Raw genomic sequence first — 26,805 nt, forward strand, 5'->3', positions numbered from 1 at the left:
TTATATTTTATATATATAATATATTATATTATATTATATATATATATAATATAATATATATGCATATGTATATATATGCAGGTTGGCATTTAATTAAAAAAGAGGGTTGGCGTTGGGTTGGCAGGACGCCAACCCTTGGTGCTAGACCTGGCCACGGGCCGGTTTGGCCCGTGAACCGGATCGAAACCGGCCTGGCTAAACCCGGAACCGGAACCGACAGACCCGGAACCGGGCTAAATCGGAACTGAAACCGTGGCTCTACGGTTCGGTTCCGGTTCACATAAATTGAAACCGTGGAACCGTCGGTTCAAACCGGTTTATGAACCGACGGTTTACTGTGCTGAACCAAAAAAAATTTGAAAATTTTTTTATTTTTGTTTTAATTTTATTAAAAAAGGCAACGGTTCCCTGCGCAGGGAACCGTTGCCTTTTGAAGGAAATTTGCAGGGGACCGTTGGTCCCCTGCAATTTTTTGGAATTTCATTCACCCCCCCTATTTCTAATTTTTTTAAAAAAAGTTTTTTTCTATATATATCACTTTAAATTCTATTCTCTCAAATCTCAATCTCTCTCTACTCTCTCACTCAATCCTTCAAACTCTCATTCTCATTCTTTAAACTCTTAATATTCTCTCAATCTTTCAATTCAATTAAATTTTCTTAAATTTAATTAAATTCTTTCTTAATTTTTTATTAATTTCAATTTCAATTTTTTTTATACAATTCATAATTAATTATAGAATTTATTTCTATGATTAATTTTATTTATTATTTTTTTATTATCTTTTATAATTAATCATTTAATTTATTTATATAATTAATTTCATTTATTATTAAAAAATGGCAAGTAGTGGAAATTCTTCCGGTTCACGAAGATTTGGTCAATATTCACATATATCAAATGTGAATGAAAATCAATTTATAGATGATTTTCATTCACAAGAAAGTGAAAACCAATATGAAGAGGTGGAGCAACAACAACAACATCAACAACAGATGGAGATGGAACAACAATCTCAAAAAATTCCTACATCCGATATTTTCAAAATTCATTTCAAGAAAATACAAAAGGAAGATGGTAATTTTGATGTTGCTTGCAATTATTGTAGGCAAATTTACAAATTCAAACAAGGAGGTGGATACGGGACATTCAAAAGGCACTTGGAGTCAAAACATCCGGAAAAAATGAGACAAAGCCGAGGCCAAACACAAATAACCCGGTATGGTTCTTCTACACACAAATCTTTATTTATGTATAGTGATAATAAAAGTGAAGAAGAATTTGCAAAAATGGTAGTAATAGATCACTTAGCATTTAGTTTTGGTGAAAATTTAGGTTTTAATAATTATTGTAAAACTGCATTAAATCCTGCATATAAAACTATTCCAAGAAATACATTAAAAAGAACATTATTTAGTTTATATAAAAAACAAAAAAAAGAGTTAATTCAATTTTTTACAAATTTTAATGGACGTGTATCTCTATGTAGTGATGTTTGGAGTGCCCATTGGCAAGTTCACTCTTATATGGGTATAACTTGTCATTGGATAGATGATGATTTTCTATTACAAAAAAGAATTTTATCATTTAGGGTGTTTGATGAACGACATACGGCTGATAATATTTATAGAATAATTAAAGGAATATTAGAAGAATATAAATTATTTTATAAAATTTTTTCAATTTCATTTGATAATGCACGTTCAAATACTTCCTCAATAAATAATTTAATTGATATTTGTAGACCTAATTTAAGTGGTATATTTTTTCATATTAGATGTGCATATCATGTGATAAATTTATGTGTACAAGATGATTTAGAATGTCTTAATAATTTTATTAGTCCAATAAAAATAGCAATTTCATATTTATGGACACATCCCCAAATTATGAAAGAATGGGGTAAATTTTGTAAACAACATAATAAAAGACCAAAAAGATTTCCTAAAGATGTGCCGACTCGTTGGAATTCAACATATGAATTACTCAACGAGTCATTTGATTATAAGGATTTATTATGCTCATTTATTTCACAAAATGTGCCACAAATTATATTATATCCCCAACATTGGGATATTTGTTCAAAAATTTTAAATGTATTAAAAAATTTTAATAATGCAACATATACTTTAAGTGGGGTTTATTATCCCACTTCTCATTTATTTTTAAATGAAGCTGTTAATATTATTGGAGCTTTACAAGAAGCCGAACAAGATATTATTTTACAAGAAGCTGTTTCTTTAATGAAAACAAAATGGTTAAATTACTATAAAATAATTCCAGAACTTTTTCTTGTTGTATGTTTTTTTGATCCTAGATTTAAATTAGATGGTGTCACAGATTATTTGACATTATATTATGAATGTTTGAAGTTAATATTCCATTAACTATAACTAATATTATGAATTTAATTAAAGAAATTTATGCTGAATATGCATTAATTTATGGTGGTTCTTCTTCCTCTCTACCACCTATTGCCCCATCATCAACCCAAAATATGAGCTATGGGGATCGTATTATGATGCAAAGGGGCAAAAGACCAAGAGGAACATTAGGCTCCACCTCGGAGCTTGATATTTATTTAACTACTATTTTTGAGTTTGGTGACAACAATATAGGTAAAGACTTTCCAGTTTTAGAATGGTGGAGTCGACACGCATCAACTTTTCCAATATTGACAGCTATTGCTAAACAAGTTCTAGTAGCACCGGTATCAACTGTCGCAGTAGAACAAGCTTTTAGTCAAGGGGGTAATATATTGGATGAGAGACGATCAAGTTTGGCTCCCGAATCTATTGAAGCTCAAGTATGCGTGGACGATTGGACAAGAGTCGAATTACGACAACAAGAAACGAAAGTGGACATCAATGAAGAATCGCTTGATTTAACTACGGATAGTTCGATTACGACGGGAAATAATACTCAAGATAGTGGAGGTGAATGATAAGGTAAGGGGGTACTGCCAGCTATTAGATATGCAAAGGTAAGAGAACTACGTAGACTTTGATTCTTCTAAACCCCAAGAAGATACGTAGAAAGCTTAATTGAAAAATTAAGTCCAAGTCTTTCTTTTAAATTTCAATTATTGTAATTAATAATTTAAAAATTAAATTAAGATCATGTATTAGAATTGACGGTTCAATATCGGTTTCGAATCGAAACTGTCGGTTCCAAACCGGGCCATGAACCGGAACCGACGGTTTCGAATCGTAGACGAACCGTCCTGTTACGGTTTCGGTTCAGGGTTCTTATATTTTCGAACCGTGAACCGGTGGTTTCAAACCGAAACCGACGGTTCATGAACCGTGGCCAGGTCTACTTGGTGCCAAAAGGGTTGGCGTTCCTCTTTTTTTTTTTAAATTAAATTTTTTTTTTGAATAGAAGGCAACCCTTTTTATTTTTTTAATTAAATTTTTTTGTTTAAAAAATATGAACACCTACCTTTTTAATTTTTTAAATTAAATTTTAATTTAATTCAAATTTAAATTAATGCAATAAAAAACAGAAGAAAATGATACTCTTCCAGAAGAAAATTAATTTAATTAATTTAAATATATATAATTATATATTATAATATTATATATAATATATTATAATATGTAACTATAATATTTTAATTATATATATTATTAATATATATAATTATATATTATAATATATTATATATTATATAATATATATAATTAAAATATTATAGTTACATATTATAATATATTATATATAATATTATAATATATAATAATATATTAATATATAATTATATATATTTAAATTAATTAAATTAATTTTCTTCTGGAAGAGTATCATTTTCTTCTGTTTTTTATTGCATTAATTTAAAATTGGATCAAATTTCAAATTAATCCAACCAAATCAAATTAATTTAAATTTGAATTAAATAAAAATTTAATTTAAAAAATTAAAAAGGGTAGGTGTTCATATTTTTTAAACAAAAAAATTTAATTAAAAAAAAGGGTTGCGTTCTAAAAAAAAATTTAATTAAAAAAAAAGAGGGTTGGCGTTGAGAATAAAAAAAATTAATTAAAAAAACAGGATCAACGCCAACACTCTTTTTTTTTATATTATTATAATATATATATAAATATATTATAATATAATATTAATATATTATAATATTATATTATATATTATAATATGTAGTAATATATTAATATATATTATAATATTATATATAATATATAATTTTAATATTTTAATTATATATATTAATAATATAATATATAATATTATATATTATATATATAATATATATATAATAACCAGGGGTTGGCGATGCCACCAACCCTTAGTAATATATATTATATATAATATAATATATTTTATATAATATATAATAATATAATATATATTATAATATATTAATATAATATTTAATATTATAATATATTAATAAAAGGGTGATCAACCCTTTATTTTATTTTATTTCATAAAATGGTACACATGTAAATCCTTGTATTATATCTTTTATAAAGAGATGGAACCCATATCAATAAAAAGGTCACAGTATATATATATATATATATATATATATATATATATATATATATATATATAAAAGGGCAAAAAAGGTTGGCGTCAACGCTAACCCTCACTGTTCCCAGTTTTAAGTTTTTTTTTTTATGTTTTTTTCAGTTAAACATAAATTTTTTTTTTCAGTTCAAATCTTTAAATGCTAATTTTTTTTTCAATTAAATCCTACTAAATGGTCTTCTTCGATCATTATTTTTTTTAAGATATAAAGTGGATATAGTTGAGTTTTTATGAATTATTTTTTTTTTTATATCTTTACTTTGAAGAATTTTTAATCTAAAGAATTTAGTTTTTTTCTTCATGTTTTTGTTTATGAAGATGAGGAAGAAGAGAGAGTGATTCCTTTATCACTTTGAAAGAAGAGGAAGAAGAGAGAAAAAAGTTATAGAGAAGAAGAGAGAGAATTTGTGTATGAAAGATCAAAGAGGGGTATTTTGGGGAAGGTGAGTACTGTTGTGTTATATTTGTTAAAGTTTTAAGATATGTGGTATTTTTGTATACACGGAATAAAAAAGTGGCAAAAATTTTAATATCCCGGAAAAAAATGCCAGCAAATTTGCTGATAAGAGGTTGGTGTTGCCCGCGATCGCAGTTGGCCTGCCATCGTATGCCACGTGGACAAGCGTGGACACGTCGGTCGAACACGTGTCTTGTTGGACATCCACATGCTGCCTCGGAGTATCTCCAAACTTGCGGGTCCCAGATATCTGAATTCTTGCCACCTCGGATTATTGAGAAATCTTTGTCTATCGCTTTGTTGGACTGTGAAACTTGGTTTTGAGCGGTGTTCTCTTTTTTGATTTATGGAAAAAAATCTTATCCACCACTTAATTTTTTATGAAATTGATGATTCTGATGGTAGATTGATGGCTTAAATTGCTTAGATATTCTTATATGGTAAAAATATAAGTAAAGACGTGAATTATTTGTGTTTCTATTTAATTCGTGTTTAAATATGTTATTCTAAATTTTTAAATTTAAAACATATTAAATACGTATTTTATATGTTTTTCATATTAAATATATATTTTTGTTATTTTATAAGTTTTTATTTTTATATAAAATTTTAAATTATCAAAATATTTTTTATATTTTCAATTAATTATTATAATATCATAACTATATAAAATAAAAAAAATTAAATTTTTATCATTCAAACCTCTATTATATATTTTACATTTTTATTGGCACTATAAAAGTATTTTATGGATATCTCATACATGTTTTATTTTTTTAGCTCAAACATTAACAAATCGTAATATTTTAATAATAATTTGATAAAAAATTTATAAACTAATAATTTAAAGTTTGTTTAATAGTCAATTAAATATTTTATATTTGATAAAAATTTATGAAATGATATATTTATTGTGATAAAAGAATCTTAATTATATATTATATTTTTTTTTTTAATAATCAATTATATATTTTACATTTAAATTATTATATTAATTTTAATAAGAAAATCTATAAAAAATATTAAAATTATAATTAATATTATCATACTTTGAAAAATATATTATTGATGATATGTCATATTAAATCTGTATATATACATTTAATATTAAATTTGTACAACTATTTTTTTATAAACATATTTTTAATTATTTATTATATTATATTATATTTATATAATTTTTATATCTTTTTTATATCTTTTTTTATTCTCGTATTTATAAAAATTATCAGTTTTAACACAATTATATGAACATAAATTTGAAAAATTTTGGGCTGCTATAAAAAGAAGTCATAGGCCAATTCATGTCAAAGAATGGTCATCCTGTCAAGTGAGTGGATTAGAGGAGACATGCGTCAGCCCAAGACTTGGCTCATGGTGAGTGAGACTAGCGTGGCCCGTTATTGTAACACTTCAAAAAAAAATCTTAAAAAAAAAAATTTAAATTTGGTGTAGTAGTTCTACACCCAAACGGCTACCGTCTGATGTGCCAGTAGCCATAGGGCTAGCATCCCAACGGCCTCTAGCCCTTTTTTTTTTTAATTTAAACATTCCCTATATCTACTTCAATTTCTTTTCATTTGCTTCTATATTTTCTCAATTATTATATTTATTTTATTCATATAAAAATAAATCTGAAATTATATGAGTTTAATTATTGAAATGATGTTTAATACAAATTTGAAAAATTTATCATTTTCTAAAGGAAAAATATGATAAATAATTGAAACGAATACATTTATGTATGCGCAATGAAAAAAAAAAAAAGACTCAGTATAAATATGATAAAAGAAACCATATAAAAACAAGCGAGAGTAAAGTCAAAACTCTCATTCTCATATTCCATTACAAAAATTTCATGATTTAAAAAATTTAAGTAGAGTAATAGATTAAGCAAAAGTGAAAAGTGACATTATTCTCTTTTGCTTTATTTGGTATTTCATTTAGATTTATTAAACTAAGACATCTTAGAAATGATATATGAGAATGAAAGGTTTAATTTTACTATTACTTATTTATATGAAGTCTCTTTTACAATGTTTATAGTGACTCATTTTCTTCTCACTTGACCCTATAAAAATAAATTCATTTCAATTATTTGACTTTTTTAATTTAAAATATAATGAAATTGATAAAAAATGTGATGTTGAAAATGGATAAAAAAGTATCATAGATTGATATTTTAATACTTTAAAATTTTATGATTAATATTATATATTATATTTGATTTGTACCATTTTTGTATCATGTAATAATGATATATACAATTTATGTATATAAATTATATGTCACCATATAATTAAATAATTTTGAATTAAAAATAAAATAATACTCAATCACATAATGATATATTATTTGTATATATAACTTTTATATAAAAAATATATACACATAATATTGTTTTTATCTCTATCATAAGTGAAGTTTTTTCAATAAAATTCTAGAGTTTCATTTAATTCGAATAAGAACATAAGTAATAAAACTATATAAATAATTTTACATATTTTGAAAATAGAAAATTTTATTTTGTGAACGAGAAGATATTAAGATCGGAAAGCTTAAGAATTGAAAAGAGAAACACAGAAAATTAAGATCTAGGAAGAAATAGAAATTATTTTATTTTCTTGCCCACTATTGCCAATTCCATACTAAGGTTTTTAAGGTGTAAATAGATTACATCAAATAGATAAAATTTTGATTTTAATAATCAATCCTACAATTATTTTTAAATCAAGACTTTAATTTTAAAATATTATAGAATTTAAATATTTACTCTCGTCTACTTGAAATCCAATCTTTTTGGATGAAATTAATTGCATTTTGACAGCTGAAGGTGGAGAAGTGTAAATATTAAATACACGGGCATTTATTAAATTATTATTATTTAATTTTTACCAGAAGTTTAAAAAATTTAGAATTAGCAAAAGTTACCTGGCAATGACAACGGGTAGAGTCGGTGGCCAGCGAAATAGGGGCCTTTTTATAAGAAAAAATACTATGATAAATAATTATTATAGTCTCTGCATATACGAACCTACATTGCAATATATGAGGCCAAAAGAATTAATCCCACTAAAGTTATAGTAAAAATCTAAAGACTTACTTTCAATCTTGAAAAAATTCAAATACCTATCTATAAAATAATTTTAGTTAAAAATTTTAATTAGGATTAAAGGTAAAACTATTATTTAACAAATTTTTTAAAAACTAAACTTTTATAATATTTTTTCCCAAATTAAAGATCTCACAATTCTTCCTTCCAAATTTTTTTTAAAAGTTTGAAAAGTGACAATTTTTTCCTTGGATTTTTCTCTTTTCTCTAGTGACGATCCGCCGTCTCTAACAGTCAGTTATCCTCCCTTTTGACCTCTCTCCTTCTTCTCTCTGGCCATAAATCGATGAAAATCATCTAGAAATCTAGATGATTTCTATATGAAAATCTAGACAATTTTCATTTGGATGATAATGTCCAGATGAATCGTCTAGATGCATTATTGCCCAGATGAAAAGTCACTTGCTGATGCATGTCATCCAGACTAAGCTTAATTTGAATGACGAAGGCATCTCTAGATGAGTTCAAATGATGTTGTGGCTTAGGTAGAGATGGTCAAACTTTTGTCTACAGATTAAGGTTGAAAGTATCATCGTCGGTGGTTGAAGTAGGAAGGAAAAAAACCCTAAGTTTGGTGGGGGGGATGCTACTTTTCACAGTTTAAAAATTTTAGGTAAGAGTGAAGTTATTAGTTTTTAAAACTTATAAGGGAAAATATAATGAATTTTATGTTTTAAAATTTTTTGTTAAATAACGTTTTTACCCTTAACTTTAACTAAGTTTTTTAACTGAATTTTCTTTATAAATGGGTATTTGAGTTTTTAAAAATTAGAGATGATCATCTTAGGATTTCAATATACCTTAGATGGGAACAAGTTTTTTGGCCAATAGATAAATATTATTTTATTGATAAATATTGTTAAAAAATTTGGTTTCATTTTTTAACCTTTTAACTTGTTCTTTGCACAGATATTATCAGAGTCTGCTAAGATTCAAAATCAATGTTAACTTTAGTTTAATTTATAGGAGACTCAAAATTGTTGAAACATGATTGAGTTTAGTGGGGAATACACGCTTTCTTTGCATTATTGAGCTCAGTGAGGAATACACGCTTTTTTTCTCGTTTGCAGTCAAATACTTTAATAATTTTTCAACAGTCTGAACATTTTTTTCATATAAAATACGAAGAAATTGATAGAGAATGTGATATCGAAGATAACTAAAAAAAGAAAATCAACCGTTGATATTTTGATACTTTAAAATTTCATAATTAATGTTTTATATTATGTTTGATTTATGTTTTTTTATATAATATAACAATGGCGTAGATAATTTATATACACAAATTATACATTATCATATAATTGAATGATTTTAAATTAAAAATAAAATATGTATATTATGATATATTATTTGTGTATCTATTTTGTATATCTATTTTGTGTACTAAAATATGTATATAGGATTGGTCTTATCTCAATCATAAGTGAGGTTTTTTAAATAAAATTTTTGTACTACAAAAAAAATTAGTGAGAGTACCAATAACAAAAGGATAATATCCTATTATTATGAGTAACTTTTTTTATGATCTTAGAAACCAATTATTTATTTACTCATTAAAACTAAAGAAATTTATGATTTTAATGATAAGAAAATAGTCGTGAAAAGTATATTTTTTGTTATTAAAAGTACATTTCTCATCGTTAAATGTAATGAAAAAAACCTTATTATCAACTGTTGTTAAATGTATTAATGACAGGAATAGAAAAAATTTTCTCTTATTAAAAATTCTTTTTTTGTAATATAAAGTTTTGTTTAATTCGAATACGAATATAAGTAATAGAAATATACAATTAATTTTACATATTTTGAAAATAGAAAATTTTATTTTGTGAACTGCCCACCAAAAGCATTGAGACCGACTTGTCAAGGGTTTGACACAATATGGTCCAATTACTGTTGAGCCATGTTATGAGCCTTCATTTGGTAGCAGGTTGGCCCGATCTACTAAAGCTACATTGTAGCGGGCTAAGCATGATTTGTTGACACCTCTAGGAACAATTGTAATAGTTTTGTACAAAATCACAAATTAGTGAAAATATCGTAGTTTTAGGCATCTTACATTACAAACGTCTTCCAATAAAGATGTTAACAACACATAAGTGAAAATATAGTTAATATATGTATAAACAATCCATTTAAATTCAAAACCACTGTTTAATTTTGAAGAGAGGAAGAACTGGGAAAAAAAGTGCACAAGAAGAGAAAGAACCATTGTATTATTTTTGTGCAAAACAACAAACTAGTGTGAACATTTCAATATAGACATTCTAATTATCCAACCAAACAAAGGAAAAAAATATTTGTCTCAATATTTCTTCTTGACTCTATTTACACATATAAACTTCTCTAAGAATTTCCAAACACCCGTAATAGGCTTATTCGACTTTTTTCAAGCTCTAATCGTTGCTATCGTAGTCTATTTTATGCAATATTCTAAATGGTGTACATTGGTTGGTGGTGAGAAATCGCATCAACATGTATTACATTTAATTTATCAATAAAATTATATATATAAATAATGTATATAACTTTATACACAAACAATGATATATCATTATATGATTGAGTGTTACTTTACCTTTAATTTAAAACTATTAAATCATATAATAACATGTCATTATTTATATATAAAATTATACACATTTTTTATACATGTAACACTACTTTTAATTTATATATGTAGTGATTTACTTAAAAACTTTTTCCCACTATTAAATACATAAATCACAACCAAAAACATAATCTCATTTAAAAATAAATCATAATATTTTATTAAAATGTTAAATTATTATATTACAATAATTATTTTATTTCTCAAAATTAATATATCGCTCAAAATTAATAAAATTCTAATATAGTTCTTTACTTATTAAATTTGTCACTTTTACTCCTTTTTTCTTCTTTCACTTTCATTCTTTTTTTCCTTACAAATGGTTTTGATGGGTTTGGATTTGGATGAATGATGCTTCCGATGAGTTTGGACTTGTGTTGAAAGAGTTTTAAGGTTATGAGTTTGGATGGGAGGGTTCTGGAAATAAGGGTTTAACTAATTAAAATTTTTTTTAATATTTTATCCTTGAATTTTTTTTTTTTAAATGAAGTTTTCACACAAAAGCAACTGAAACTGAAAAAATGCAACAATTTTGCATCAAACTATAAGAATCCAGAAGAACAACTTAAACAAAAGCATGAACCAAGATTTATCAGAATGCAAAAAGAAATTAACACCCATAAAAAGATTGAACCAAGAACAACTTTTTTTTTCTATTTTTTTCCAGAAAAAATAATAAAAAATCTGCAAAAATAGTCATTCACGGAGGGAGTACACTGCCTGTGAAGGCGAAGGGTTAAGATCAAAAGCTTAAGAAGTGTAAACAGAAACAGAAAAACTATATAGGAAGAAACAGAATTTGTTTTATTGCCCTGGCCACCATTGCTAATTCCATAGTCAGGTTTTTAAGAGGCAAATTGACTATATCGAACAGATAAAATTATGATTTCAATAATCAACCCACAATCATTGTCTCATTTAAACCATGACTTCAATTTTGAAATATTATAAGCTTCGAATACTCCTTTTTTATACTTGAAATCTATTTTTTTTAGTGGAAGTTAATTGCATTTTGACAGATAAAGGTGTGGGAGTGTAAATATTAAACATAAATTTATTAAATTATTATTATTTTATTTTTAATAAAAATAAAAAAAATAAAATTAGCAAAAGCTACCAGGCAATGACAAGGGGTGGAGACGGTGGACAGCAAAATAGGGGGCTTACTATGATAAATTATTATTATAGTCTCTGCATGTACCAACGTACATTGCAATGCATAAATATTGTTTTATTGATGCATTGTGAACGTAAAGTATTTTGAATATCAATTTGGTCTCATTCTTTAACTCTTTAATTTGTTCTATGCACAGATATCGCATTATTAAGGACGAAAGCATGATTGAGCTTAGTGGGGAATATAGATTTTCTTTGCTTAGTGGGGAATATAGGCTTTCTTTTCTTAGCGGAGAACGCACGCTTTCTTTCTCGTTTGCAGTCAAACACTTTAATAATTGTTGGGCCAATCTTCCTCAAGCAGAAGAAAAGCCATTACAGCTCTCTGCTTCTCCAAAACAAGTCTCAGAAAGATAGCGATTCAGGTTCACTTGTTCTAAGCCTTCCATAACCACTTCCTATTGTTTTCATTTTCAGTCTCTTAATTTTCTGCTGTTTCAATATAATTAATTTTCTGATATTTTATTAGCTTTGCTTTGATTTTTATTCCTCCTATTTCTATCTTTTATCTGTTTGCAAGACGCTAGATTTTTTATCGTTCAGCTTTTTCTCTTTTATATTTGCTCAGCTAGAGTTACTTCTTTAAACCACCCCACCCACACAAAAAAAAAAAAAAAAAACACCTTTTTTCCCCCTTATTTTAATTATCCAAAGATTAGTCTCCTGCAGTTCTTTGTTGTCTGTGTTTTTCCTTTTTCTTCTCCGTTTCCTTAAAGCTCTCTCTTGTATATTCAGCTTTTAGACAATAAAAAAAAAAAAAAAAACACTTTTTTCACCTTATTGTTAAAAAAAAAAAAAGAGTTCTCCTAAATTGTGTTTTGATCTTATTGTTTCTCATATTTCTAGTTTTAATTATCCAAGAATTACTCCTGTAGTTCTCTGGTCGCTAGATTTTGTTCTTTGAGAGTTTGTCAGTGGCTTTACTTCTTTAAACCAAAAAGAAGGAACAGATAAAAAAGGTAAATTGCAAGAAATACGTAATGGCTGAACTGGCTACTGCTACTGCTACTGCTGTTGTTTCCAAAGCAGCAGAGACAGTTACAGAGACAGTGTGCGAATTCGGTTGTCGGCAGATTAACTATGTGTTTAAGTACCGGAGCTACATGAAAAAGCTGAAGGAGCAAGCTGAGAAGCTCAAAAGTAGAAGAAAAGTTATGGAAGTACAAGTAAAATTAGCTGAAAGACAAGGTGAAGAGATTATTGATGAAGTTACTAAGTGGTTGAAGAGTGTGGAAGAGTTCATGGAACGGGTAGCAAAGCTCGTTGATGATGAAGATAAAGCAAAGAAGCGCTGTTTCAAAGGGTTGTGTCCTGATTTGATTAAACGTTACAGGCTCAGCAAAGAAGCAGAGGAGGTCGAGGAGGCAGGTGCCAATGCCTTGGAAAAAGGAGATTTCAGTAGAATTTCACACCCACCCCTTCTACGGAGGACGGAATCCATATTCGTCGGTAAGGACTACGAACACTTTGACTCAAGAGAGTCAAATTTCCAGGAAATTATGGATGCATTGAAAGATTCTACTGTTAATATGATTGGAGTGCACGGGATGGGTGGTGTGGGTAAAACCACACTGGTCAAAAAAGTTGCTTGGAAGGCCAAGGAAGATAAGTTATTTGATGAGGTGGTGATTGCTGAGGTAACACAAACTCCGGATCTTAAAAAAATTCAAGCCGACATTGCTGGTCAATTGGGCATGGTATTTAGGGACCAGGAGAGTCCGTTTGGAAGAGCTGATCAATTACGTCAGCGGTTGAAGAAGTCCAAGAGAATCCTTGTAATAGTAGATAATATCTGGAAGAAGCTTGACCTGAAGGATGTTGGAATTCCTTTAAGCTATGATAATAAAGGTAGCATGACGGAACACAGGAACGAAAGCAATGATGAGCAAGAGCGGTGCGCAATATTGTTAACAGCTAGAATGTTAGCTGTCTTAAATCAAATGAAAACTCAAAAGAATATATCTGTCGAGCCTTTAGCTACTAATGATGCAAGGAGTTTTTTTTGGAAAATCGTTGGTGATTTATCAGAGAAATGCAGTATAGCAGCGGAAGTAGTAGAAAAATGTGCGGGGTCACCACTTGCAATTACAACAATTGCAAATGCTTTGAAAGGTAAAGGTGATCATGTCTGGAAGGATGCCCTACTTCAGTTAAAAAATTATAATCATAGATGCGTTCCAGAAATGGATAACACTTTACACTCAACTATTGTACTGAGTTACAAATTGTTGAACAGTGAAGAAGCCCAATCACTACTTCTACTTTGTGCTCTATTTGATGGTGGACATATCTCTTGGCTCTTGATCCGTGCTATGGGTTTGGGTTTGTTTGAACATGTTAACTCAATTAATGATGGAAGGAATAGAATAAAGTCGTTGATTGATTATCTCCAAGATTCGTGTTTGTTGTTGAAAGGTATCGATAAGGAGACAGTCAAAATGCATGATGTCATTCATACTGTTATTGTATCAATTGCCAGAGAGAAATGTATGTTTGCTATTCGAGATTTCAAGGGCATTAAAGAGATCTTGATGGAGAGAAGATCTTCGTACAAAGATTCGATTGCAATTTCTGTGTCTTCTGGAGACATTCATGAGCTTCCTGAGAGGCTAGAGTTTCCAAAACTAAAGTCATTTATTTATAATAATATAAAAGATCTTCGTTCAAAAATTCCAGACCTCTTTTTTGAAGAAGTGAAAGAACTCAAAGTACTAGAATTGAAAGGAGTTCATTTATTACCACCACCACCATCATTTGTTTGCCTAACAAACCTTAATGCGTTGTGTCTCATGAATTGCTCTTTGGGAGACATAACAATGATAGGAGAGCTAAGGAATTTAGTGTTTCTTGGCTTATTATATTGTGATCTTGAGAAGGTGCCTGCAAGTTTTAAACAATTGATGGGACTAAAGGTATTAGTATTGAACGATTGTCCAAAGCTTAAAGTAATCCCACCAAATGTCATAGCCAGCTTGTCTCAATTGGAAGAGCTATATATATATAATAGCTTTGATCGATGGGAAGTTGAAGGACAAAATAACGCTAGTCTTGCAGAGTTGAATGCATTGCCTGAATTGAATACTTTAAGGATACATATCCCGAATGTGCAGATGATACAGCAAGACTTTATTCCAGTGAAGTTAGAAAAGTATGATGTACATATTGGAGATGTATGGGACTGGTCTTATGCATATGAACCCTCGAGAACATTGAAACTGAAGTTCAATGGAAGGCCTCATATGAGGCATGGGATCGAAATTTTGATGGAGAAAGCAAAATACCTCTATCTAGATCAGCTGGATGGTGTCAAGGATATGCCTTGGGAACTTGACAGAGAAGGTTTCCCAGAATTAAAGCATCTCTCGGTACAAAATAGTTCTGAAATTTTGTATGTTGTCAACTCAATGGAGTACACTCATCCTAGTGATGCCTTTCCAATCTTAGAGTCAATTTTTCTTACTAATCTAAGTGATATGGAGAAGATATGTTGCCGCCTAGATAATGCAAAGTCTTTCAGCCAATTAAGAATAATAAAAGTAGCTGATTGTGACAAGTTGAGGTATCTCTTCTCATCCTCGATGGCCAAAAACATACTGCTGCTTGAAGAAATTAATGTAACTAATTGCAAGACGCTAAAGGAGATTTTTGGTGAAGAAAGCGAAGACCATGCTGATGAAAACAAAAAGGTTTGTAAGATTGGGTTTAAACAATTGCACTCCGTAGTACTACAAGGCCTACCGCAGCTCATAAGATTTGGCTTGGAGGTCTGTATCTCTTTGCTTTTTTTTTTTTCTTTTTTCAACTATTTTCTTTTAATATATAAGTTGTTTATGAAGGAATAATATTTGTGTCTACAGGTTGCGTTACCAAGATTGGAGAACTTGAAACTGTCCTCAATTAAGATTGAGAACATATGGGTTGATCTACTCCAACCAACGTCTTCCTACATTCAGTGCTTAAAAAGCTTAACAGTGGAAGAGTGTAACGGTTTGAAGTTTCTGTTTTCATCTTCTATGGTCAAAAGTTTTTTGCAACTCCAAAAGCTTGTGATATGCAACTGCAAGTCAATGGAGGCAGTGATATTTGAGTCAGAAGAATTAGAAGGAGCAGATAAGATAATTCAAATGAATTTTCCTAAACTATTCTACTTGAAGCTACAAGGGCTTCCAAAACTCACAAGATTTGGTATTGGAAATCTAGTTCAATTCCCTGCCTTGAATGAACTTCACATTGAGAGTTGCTCTAGTTTAAAGACATTCTTCCCCAATTCTTCTAGTGTAGAAGTGAGCTTGGAGAACATTCTTACTACTAATATAGAGCCCCTGTTTGATGACAAGGTGAACTAATTTCTTATTGAAATTTTCGTGGCCTGTCAATTTCAAACTTTTAACATTCTTTATAGCTATTAGTGTGACCATTATATGCATTTAATTACCAATAATTGTCTTAAAACTATAATTGTAATTATCATTATCAGTATAATTATTATTAGATTCCTTGCTTTTTTTGTAGGTTGATTTGTCAGGCTTGGAGAAGCTGATACTCTTACACTTGGATAACTTGCAGCTGATCTGGCACAATCAACTCCGTGGAGATTCCTTTTGCAAATTAAAAGAAGTGAGAGTTGAATTCTGTGAAAATTTGGTGACTATTGTTCCATCTAATAGTACTCAAGGATTTCTTACCTTTCAGAATCTAGAAATATTAACTGTTGGTAACTGTTGGAATATAAAAAGTCTCTTTCCAGTTTCCATAGCTATTGGTCTTTTGCAACTCAAAACACTTGAGCTAATCTCCTGTGGTCTGGAGATAATTGTTGGTGAGCAGGAAGTAGATGGGACTCCAGAATTTTTGTTTCCTCAATTAACGAGGCTCTATCTTGACAATTTACCAGAGCTCAAACATTTCTACATGGGGTCCTATACAGCAGAGTGGCCAATGCTTAAGGAATTGCTTGTGTACAAATGTGGGAAGATAAAAGTATATGCTTTAGATGGAGAGAGCCAACTTGCCCCATTTTCGTTTGAAAAGGTATGACTTCTTCGATTGACACAAAAAACTGCAGCATAGTCATTACGTTTAATTTGTTTAAGTTTTTTATTTCTCTTTAAATCAGTCCGATGGAAATTTGTCATGTCTCAATGAAAAATAATTTTTGTTAATTAATAACGGAGTTGTAATTTGTCATATTTACAGTCAGATTGCAAAATTACATTTATTAAAAGGCATATATATAATTAATTGGAAAAAGATAAATGGTTAAAAGTGTCACCTTTCTTCTTTAAAAGTAGATAGGATATTATGCCCTATATTTTTAAATTTCATAGCATTTCAAATTGTTAATTTCAACCGCTTATGATTTCATATAAAGTAACTAATGAAACAGACTACTGCTTGTTGGTCACTTGTATTTACTTGTTCATCCATTTTCAGGTCGTACCCAATTTGGAAAACTTGGGTTTAAATGCCGATAGCATAACATCTTCATGTCTTGACCATATTCCCGCTAGGAGGTTTGGGAAACTTAAATTTCTTAGACTGGAAAGCTTTGATGATTATTCGGTTGGATTTCAGTTTAATCTCCTTAAAAAATTGCAAAATTTGGAATCACTCATTCTATTTGATTGTACATTCCAAGAACTACTCCCATATGAAGGATGTACAAGGAAAGAAAATTCTCAGATGAAAACGTTTCTCCAAAATCTTGAAGCTTTGATTATAGACAGATGTCATTGTTTAACATCTTTGATGTCATCCTCATACATTTACTTCAAAAACATAAAGCATTTGGAAGTCAACCGTTGTAATGGATTGGCAAATATACTAGCATGCTCAGCAGCAAAAACTCTTGCCCAAATCACAACAATCAGAATCAGAGAATGTGAGTTGGTAACAGAGGTGATAGCAACTGAGTCTGAGATAGAGACAATAGAAGAGGAGATTGTTTTCAACCAATTGGAAATGTTGGAGCTTCATTGTTTAAATAGTCTCACATGCTTTTGCTCTGCCAATTACGCTTTTCGATTCCCATGCTTAGAACAAGTGATTGTGAGTCAATGTCCCAATTTGAAGATTTTTTCTAATGGAGGTTTAAGCACACCAAAATTGGAGAAGGTACAACTAACAGAGATTATTGATGCAAAATATATTTGGAAGGGTGACCTTAATTCCATTATCCAACACATGTGCGGGATTTGTATGTCTTAAACTTTTACTTGAAGGGCATAATCGCAATTCATTAAAATAGGGTTGATATTTCATTTCTTGGTGGGGTCAAAATAGTCATTTGGTGGCTTAGATATTTTTCTAACCTTGAGTATTAAAAAACCAAAGTTGTTTGAGTAGGTGGATTTTGATATGTTAAGTGTATTGTTTGAGACATTTTGAGGGTAAATGAGTCCTTTTGACTTTAATGGCGGTCTTGTAATATTGTGAATAAGTCATTGACATTCTCGATTATGATATTTTTAACCAAGTATATAAAAGTAATGTTTTACCTTAGGTATTTTGCTTTTTGTGCATTCAATAAGATCTTCTCTTTTGAGTTTAGTCATCTCTCAAGCTGTTGTTAGAGTTTTGTTTGGTTTTTCGGTTTGTTGATTTTGGTTTGTTTGATGAGAAATTTCTGACTTCTCTTTACTAGTTCCTTCTATATGAGGGTTAATGGCTTATTAATCTTGTTGATTTGGATAAACTAATGTATAAAACTTTATACTTAGACATTATATTGGAGGCTTGACAAGAGAAATATCTCTACCTTGGATATAGGATTTCATTTGTGAAATCTAAACCAAATAAATATTGTTGTGTTCTGATTTGTGTTATTATCTTATTAAAGTTGTTTGATTCACCAAATCTTGCACTAAAATTTCAATAAGATAAAATTCTAACCAATTGTTTACTTATTAGAAAATTTTATGTTTACTTATACTATAAATTTCAATAACATTGACTAGGGCTTGTTGTGTTATCAGAAAATTTTATGTTTTCTTATACTATAAATTATATTATTTTGTTTTTTTTTGTAGATTCAATTAGAAGATCTCCTATGTCTTGGATGTAGGACTTTGTTTAAAAATTTTGAACTAACTAAATATCCTTTGTGCAATATTTCTTTATGATTTAAATAAATTTTTGCATGATGTAATTGCTAGAATATGAAATTATTGATCTTTAAAGAAACCAACAAATGGTACCATAATAATTTCGGATATTTTCTTTTTTTGTTATTATGTCATTTCTTGTTTTCTTTGTTATCTTGGTTTCTTTGCTTTTAGAAAAGAATTTATATATTATTATGATTGAAACAATGGGTCAAACAAGGATTTATATTGAAAGATTTGATGGGAAATGTGACTTTAATATGTGAGGTAAAATTCTTACTAACTTAGTTCACCAAGAATAAGTTAGGGCTTTGAATGGTTAAGAGGTTCTTTCAGATGACATATTTTCTTCTGAAAGGATTGTGAGACTTGAAATTGTCCACTTAATATTTTCACACGCATGTGATCTTTTATATTAATTATTAAATTAATTTAAAATAAAACATGATGAGTAATTTGACATAAATATATCTATAAAGATACAGAAATAAATTTAATTAAAAAATAAATAAAATCAGACACTCATATTTGTGAAGAATTTTACAGCTGCCTGAATAAGTAAACACATGCAAGAGGAATTGAAGGTCAAGCAAGAAGAAATGGAGAGTTCGCCTGTGATCTTATGTAACCCCACCACCTCTCTACACCAACTTCCTCATCAAAGGAAGTAGGACTTTTTTTTCTTTTTTATAGATTAAGGGTTAGATTGGTTTGAAAAATCTTTTATCATAAAAAATAGGCCATAAAGACTTATCCTCGCAAGGTTTGATGTATTAACAAAATTTTATTTGTTAAATTTTAAAAATTCAAATACCTATCCGTGTAAAATCAATAATTTATACAATAATAAAAATATAATTTTTAATGTATATTATTATAATACAAATCTCATTACCTTTCAAAATTTAAAATTTAAAATTTTTATTTCTGAATCAAAATAAAATCTCCCACCAACTTTCGTACCACATCCAAAGCCCTTTCAAATTCCCTTCCAAATCAAAATCAATTCTGCTGCATCAAAACACAACACTTCCCATAGTTTGGTTTTGTTGTGATAAGTACATATATAATGTTTTAATTTATAGATTATGCACAGAAGCATTTACATGCTACTGTTGTGTTCTTGTTAGCTTATTTCGTCTGGTGTTCTGCTCACTTGATTTCAGCTATCACTTGGGATAATGAATTTAAGAAAATAACACAATGTTGAGTCCCTTTCTATAATTTGGACGTTACATTATTAATGGTAAATCAGTAATTTACATTCAATTACTAAATTAAATAGTTGAAATTAATACTTTTAACTAAATTAATTAATGATGGTATTTTTAGTTATTACACTAAGAAAGGGTAAATCAGTCATTTAAACCCTAGCTAACAATAATAGCTCAGGGTGGATATTTGGGTCAAAATTTAGCATGTAAAACTTTGTCAATATATAAAAAGTAAAATATTATCATAAAAATAGGTTATTTAAAATATTATTGAATATAAATTATTATTATATTTGATATAAATAATTATTGTGTTTTGTTTGACTTAATAAAAAATACAAAATTATTATTTTTCTTAAATATTTTTGAGTATAATTATTCAAAAATATTTTTCATAGTTATTGTTATATTAAGTGAGAATTAAAGTACTTTTATCCTAAAAATTAATAAATTTGGATAAAATTATAATAAAATAAGATTATTCATTATAGTAACCCTCACATTATTTTTATTATCTAATAAATCAACAAAAGTAATATCAATAATAAAAGATAGAATATTAAAAAAAATTTTGAGTACTTGAACCAAACGTCTCTAAAAAGTTCATAAAAAAGGGTTTAACAAAATACCTATAATATTTGAAGAAATGATCTTGAAAGAAGTGGAAATCCAAGAAATTGTAAAGGAAAGTGTGTGGCATAATTAGAAAAGATAACATATATTGGAAAAGAAAAATGTTCTAGTTTTCTTTTTCAATTCGAAGAAACACACTTCAAAATTTTATATATTTTTGAAAACAAGCCCAACATGTTTTGTACAAGTGTTGGTGCGTTTCGTTTCTGAAATCTTTCAAAAACCTGAAAACCATCTTCTACTAATGTTTTCGTGCTTTTTAGTTGATAACAATCTTAAATACTCAAAATTTTTATTTTGGTGTTGGAGTATAAGAGCTTGTCATGAGGAATATTAATTAAATGTGTTTCAACAACCCTTGGATTATTTAACTTAGGTTAATTGATTTAAGGTAAAAACCAAAACTAAAATTTGAGTACTAAATGATTTCAATTCATTTACGATATGTTGTTCACCTAAAGTTTTTATTCTATTTCATTTTGTAAAAATTTGTAATACTTATTCACATTATTTTTATTTTCCAATACAATTAAAACAACCAAAAATCTCATAAAAAACTAAGATATTAAAAACATAAAATATAAAAAATATATGTCAATATTTTTACAACCGGATCGGGTATGGCTTTGGTGAAGAAGACAATCTGGTCTAATCTATGATTGGATCAGTTAATCGGTGATTAGATTGGTTAACTATTTAAAAATAATATTAAAAAATTATATAACTTATAATTAATTATATAATTTAATTTATTTAACATTAAAATATGTTTAGTTTGATCATACATATATTCAAATATGATAAATAAAGTTTTGGTTCAAATTTTTATAATGAATTTTTGAAAAAGATAATTAATTTTTAATATTGACTGAATCAAACCTTATTTTATATATGCTCTAATCAATTAACAATTAACACTTCAATTGATTAGATCGATTAATCTAATCTAATTTTTAAAACTATGAAATTTATATATTATGATTGTCATTATTTTCAAATAATAATAAACACATTTTTTACTGTTATTATTTTCAAATATTGTTTTTCGAAAACGGAAAACATTAAACATAAATTTTATCTTTGAGCCCCTTTGAGCTGCAAGAAAAGAATAAACAAATATTATCTTTTGAGTTATGCTTTTCTTCAGAAATATAATTTTTCTCCGGATCAAAACGGATTCTGATACATTCGGTTCGGATCCATCATAATTCACGGGTGGGTATAACTTTACGGGCGACCAACAGACCAGAGTTCAAAATAAGGAAAAATAAATCTATCCTGCCAACGCTCGTCTTCTCACTATAACTCCCATCCCTTCCCAACAGATTCGAATAAAAGCCACCATTAACTATCAGGTGTTCCCTTTCTTAATTTTGGTTAGATTGGAGAGGTTTTTCAATGGCAAGAACGAGCTACAATCAAAGTCATAACAACAAGGCTGGTGTCTTCTTTTTGGCCACTCTGCTTCTGTGGATGGTCTCCATTTTGTTCGAAATAGTGTTCAACAAGCGCAAAGAGCTGCTGTGGACCGTTTATGGTGCTTGCTTTTTCCAATTGTCCAACTGGGTCGTCCGATTTGCGGTCTCTCGGAACCCTCTCTTTGTTAATACCGCTGTCTCTCTTCTTCCCCCTACCTGTCACTTCCGTTTCCAGAACCGATTAGTGTTTTTCTTCAATGTGTGTGTGTGTGTGTGTATGTATATATATATATTCATTCTTGAGATGGCTTTGTTGATAATTAATGATTTTAGCCTTAGATCCTCATTCAACACCTGTTTTTACGTACATATCAAGAAATTAGTCAATCACTATCCAAATACATGTGGGTGAGTTTTATTCTTGTTAAACCATCCCAAAACCCCGGGCGACAGGATAGGCCACAAAAGGAAAGTTTTTACCTGTTCTGCGAAATGCATCCACAAGTATTGCAGTAAGGGGATGTGCTTTAAAACAGAAGCGAAGTCCAGTGACATTCTATATAACAACCTAGTTTTCTTCGTTGATGAAGGTAAGCAGACGTGAAGATGATGAAAAAGTGTTGAACACTATCTGTTACTCCGTCCTTCCAATTTTCCAGGTTTTGATATCCCAATGGTTGATAGCACCATACATGGAGGTCGAAATTCCGTATCTATTTGGGTAAGGGTCCCAGTATCCTTGGAGGCCAGATGCAGGTGTTAAAAACTTCACCAAGCTGAAAATGCATCCAATGCCATGGATGACATAAAAGCAAGAGAGTAAGTTCAGAAATTTGGGCATATATCTCCAAATGAATAAACTTTTTTATAACAATTTTAAAATCAAATTGAAGATCATTTAATTTAAATTTAAAAGAACTAACCTGGGAACACTCCAACCCTTGGCAAAGGTAGAAGTGTGGGTAAATGGAGCATGTGCTAGATCTAAAAGGTTATCCAGAAGTAGCCCGTATTCAATTGGAAGTTCCATAACAATCTGTCATTCAAGGACATGAGAGATAACAGAAGATACAAACTGTTATAAGAGATCATGCAAGCATGATTGATGTAAATCTTGTAACCACAACATATGAAACAATTTCAATTCCATTAAAGCATACCTCGCATGAATTTCAAATCCTGAAAGAGGTAATAAAGAATTAAGGTTGGCTGTTGGAGCATCATCACCTGGCCAAATCCATACCATTCCCTCTTTTTCGAAACATGGCATTGATTTTATCTTCAAATTAAGCAATCTTGTAGATGGCATTTTCTCACATTTTCCATCTGTCGTGTATTTCCACCCTGATAATTACTAGCAAAACATTTTTTCAAGAGTCAGCAATATTCATTTTCTAGCTGTATCAGTCACTATAGACACATAAAGTCCATAATAAAAACTGTGCATAATATTCAAGTATCTTTAATAGTTCTAACTAACCATGGTTTGGACATTGAACGCGACCCTCATTTAGTGAACCAAGGTGATGAGGGCATACTCTATGTGCACATGTATCCTGGACACAACCAGGTTTCCCATCTTTGCCGCAAAAGATAACCCATGGTTCCTCAAAACATTCAATTGGAATCTGAAACAGAGATGGTAAGATACATGTCAAAATATCCGCAGGTAAAAGTTTTGGACATTACATCACAACCACCCTGCCTGCATTCAAAAGCATCAAGTATGAAATTTGTTAAAGCACATCAATATATTGGATACCAGATGTTTTTCAATTGGGGATGATATGATTGAACTGGACCGGAGACATTCAAGCTTTTCTGGGGCAACTTAGCTTTAATGGTATCCAGCGATTACATAGAAGTACAAGCAGACAGCAACATTGATCAGAGTCTGAGGTGTTACTATCTTGTAACAGCCTATCATTAACCAATGCTTCCATGTGAACTTGTTTATCCAAAGCAGTGGCAGCCCTTGCTTCAGATATATGAACCTGTTTTTGTTCATGGAATATCGGCTATGAGATGGCAGTTATAAGTTCCACATATATTGGGTGTATTTTAGCCTTTAATTGTTTCATCTAGGTCATGATTAATGAAATGAAAGAATTTCAGTCTGCCCAAATCACAGAATTTAGATTAATAGAGTATATTTAAGTCACATGATATATCAGCAATTGCTAACTTTCAAGACCTGATTATGAGCCAGAGATAGTTCTTCTTGCAACTCAGCAAGCTCTTTCCTCATTGTGCCAATGGACTTGTAATCACGTGCTGAAGGATTTAGAACTTCAACAACCTACATCATTGTCAATAAAAGTGCATATCATCCTAAGGAAGCAATCAGAACTCCCAAATGTTCATTACAATGCCAGGACAAAATCAGCCCAGCTATCACTGTTATTCTAGTTCTGAAAATATGCTGCTTTTGTTTGTCTAGATCATTCAGATGTAATGCTAATATCCATAATTTACGATGATGAAGAAATATAATGCCCTCACAATTTTAAGAATCAAACAGAAATAGAAAAACTCTAATTAGTCAAGAAAGGCCAGGAATAGCAGAGACTTTCTCATGGAGAAGCATAATTGTGAGCACATCTTGTCGAGCCTTCCAATCACAGTACTGAATATTTTACCTAGCAACTTCAAGCACTTGATTCACATGCAAAAACTTCCTTTACATTGAGGGACTTTACACCTTGGATCCTCCACATCGAAGAGTGTGCTCCATCCATTCTTCTTATCTACTAAGCCACTGTCCTCCCCAATTACAGCTAATACCCTGAATCCTCCTTGAACGCACTATAAACCCGCACCAATTTTAATATAAGAAAACAAAAAATGTTATTTCCAAGTAACCGCATAAGAACTCTATCAGCAAACATAGAGATTTTCTCTTATTATGGTAAAATTTAAGCTAATAAAATTATGAAAGCTCCTTTCTCTTTTTGATAAATGCATGATTTGCTCAAAAACATAAGCAGGGCATTTTTCTTGAGGCCTCGCAATAATGCATATAACTTAATAGGACAAAAGCAAGAGCAAAAGGAGGGATTCATACGTTTCCAATGTTGTGCCACTTCTAAGCCACAACTGCAACAACTATTCAATAAGCTTAACCTTGGTCCAGATTCAACAAATGGCCAAATAAAAACCAGCAAGTAAACCTATCAAGACTGCATTATACTATGATCTAGTTACATTCCAACAAATCTAGCAGCAACCTAGACAAACCTATCATATAAACAAATCAAATTCGAATCTTTCGACTTTCAACAACAAAAAGCAAGAAGCGAATTCAACTATCATATTGGCCGCCCAAACTAAGTTCCTCTCCAAACTACCCAGATTACAAAGAAAATTACCAGAAAGCCACAAACAAATAAAAACAAACATACATCTTTTTAACGTTGAACACCTCAAACAAGCAGCGAATTCAACTTACAAATTAACCGCCAAAACTACGTTCTTCTCCAAGAATAAAAACTACCCATGTAAACAAACCAATCAAAAAAGACAGAGTAAAAACCTTTTTAGTGTTAATCCTGGATGGTCTACACAGCGAGATTGGAAGAGACAGAACAGCGGCAGTAGCAATAGCGCTCATGGCTTTTGAACAGTGCGCACTGTGAATAGTGAAGAGTCAGATTAGCATGGTTTGTTAATGTAACAGTTCAAAAGAAAAAATCTAAAAAAATAATATTAAATTGGGTGTAGTAGTTCTACACCCAGCAGCTACCGTCTAATCTGCCAATAGACGTAGGGCTAGCATCTCAACGGCCACAAGCCCTCCTTTTTTTTTTAATTAAACATTTCCTATATCTATTTCAATTTATTTTCATTTGCTTATATAATTTTTCAATTATTATATTTGTTTCATTCATATCAAAATAAATCTTAAATCAAATGAGTCTAATCATTTTGATTGTTTTTTGAGATGATTTTAATATAAATTTGAAAATTTTGTTATTTTCTAAGAAAAAAATATGATAAATAATTTAGATGAATTCATTTATATATGGGCAATGAAAAAAAATGACTTAGTATAAACACAATAAGAGAACCCCTGTAAGAACAAACAAGAGTTAAGTTAAAACTCTCATTCTCATATATTATTATAAAGATGTCATAGATTAAAAATTCATATAGAATAACAGATTTAAAATAGAAAGTGGCATTATTAGCTACTTCATTTAAATTTTTCGAACCTAGATATCTTAGAAATGATATATGAGAATAAAAAGTCTAATTTTACCATTACTTATTCCTATAAAGTCTCTTTTATAATGTTTATAGTGAGTCATTTTCTTCTCAATTGAACCTATAAAAATAAATTCATTTCAACTATTTGAGTTTTTTTAATTTAAAATATAATGAAATTGATAAAGAATGTGATGTTGAAAATGACTAAAAAAGTATCACAAATTGATATTTTAAAATTTTATAATTAATATTATATGTTATATTTGATTTATGATATTTTTCTATCATGTAACAATAGTGTACATAATTTATATACACAGATGA

At 29.4% G+C, this 26,805-nt stretch overlaps 1 protein-coding gene and 1 pseudogene across 1 annotated transcript; one reads left to right on the forward strand and one right to left on the reverse strand.

The window, feature by feature from the left end:
• The first annotated feature begins 12,143 nt into the window (after window positions 1-12,143).
• On the forward strand, window positions 12,144-18,408 carry LOC123202998 (probable disease resistance protein At4g27220). Its single transcript, XM_044619155.1, has 4 exons — window positions 12,144-15,671; window positions 15,765-16,244; window positions 16,420-16,938; window positions 17,341-18,408. The coding sequence occupies exons 1-4, from the start codon at window positions 12,888-12,890 to the stop codon at window positions 18,112-18,114; spliced, it is 4,557 nt and encodes a 1,518-aa protein (XP_044475090.1). The 5' UTR covers window positions 12,144-12,887; the 3' UTR covers window positions 18,115-18,408.
• Window positions 18,409-22,494: 4,086 nt separating this feature from the next.
• Window positions 22,495-25,911, reverse strand: LOC123202893 (annotated as a pseudogene).
• Window positions 25,912-26,805: the final 894 nt, after the last annotated feature.

Source organism: Mangifera indica, chromosome 19 (genome assembly GCF_011075055.1).
Source record: "Mangifera indica cultivar Alphonso chromosome 19, CATAS_Mindica_2.1, whole genome shotgun sequence".
In the NCBI taxonomy this organism is placed as follows: domain Eukaryota; kingdom Viridiplantae; phylum Streptophyta; class Magnoliopsida; order Sapindales; family Anacardiaceae; genus Mangifera; species Mangifera indica.

Coding starts and splice junctions, on each gene's coding strand:
- LOC123202998 (XM_044619155.1), top strand. CDS start 12,888: ATGGCTGAACTGGCTACTGCTACTGCTACTGCTGTTGTTTCCAAAGCA. Junction 15,672..15,764: donor TCATAAGATTTGGCTTGGAG/GTCTGTATCTCT, acceptor TTGTGTCTACAG/GTTGCGTTACCAAGATTGGA. Junction 16,939..17,340: donor CCCCATTTTCGTTTGAAAAG/GTATGACTTCTT, acceptor ATCCATTTTCAG/GTCGTACCCAATTTGGAAAA.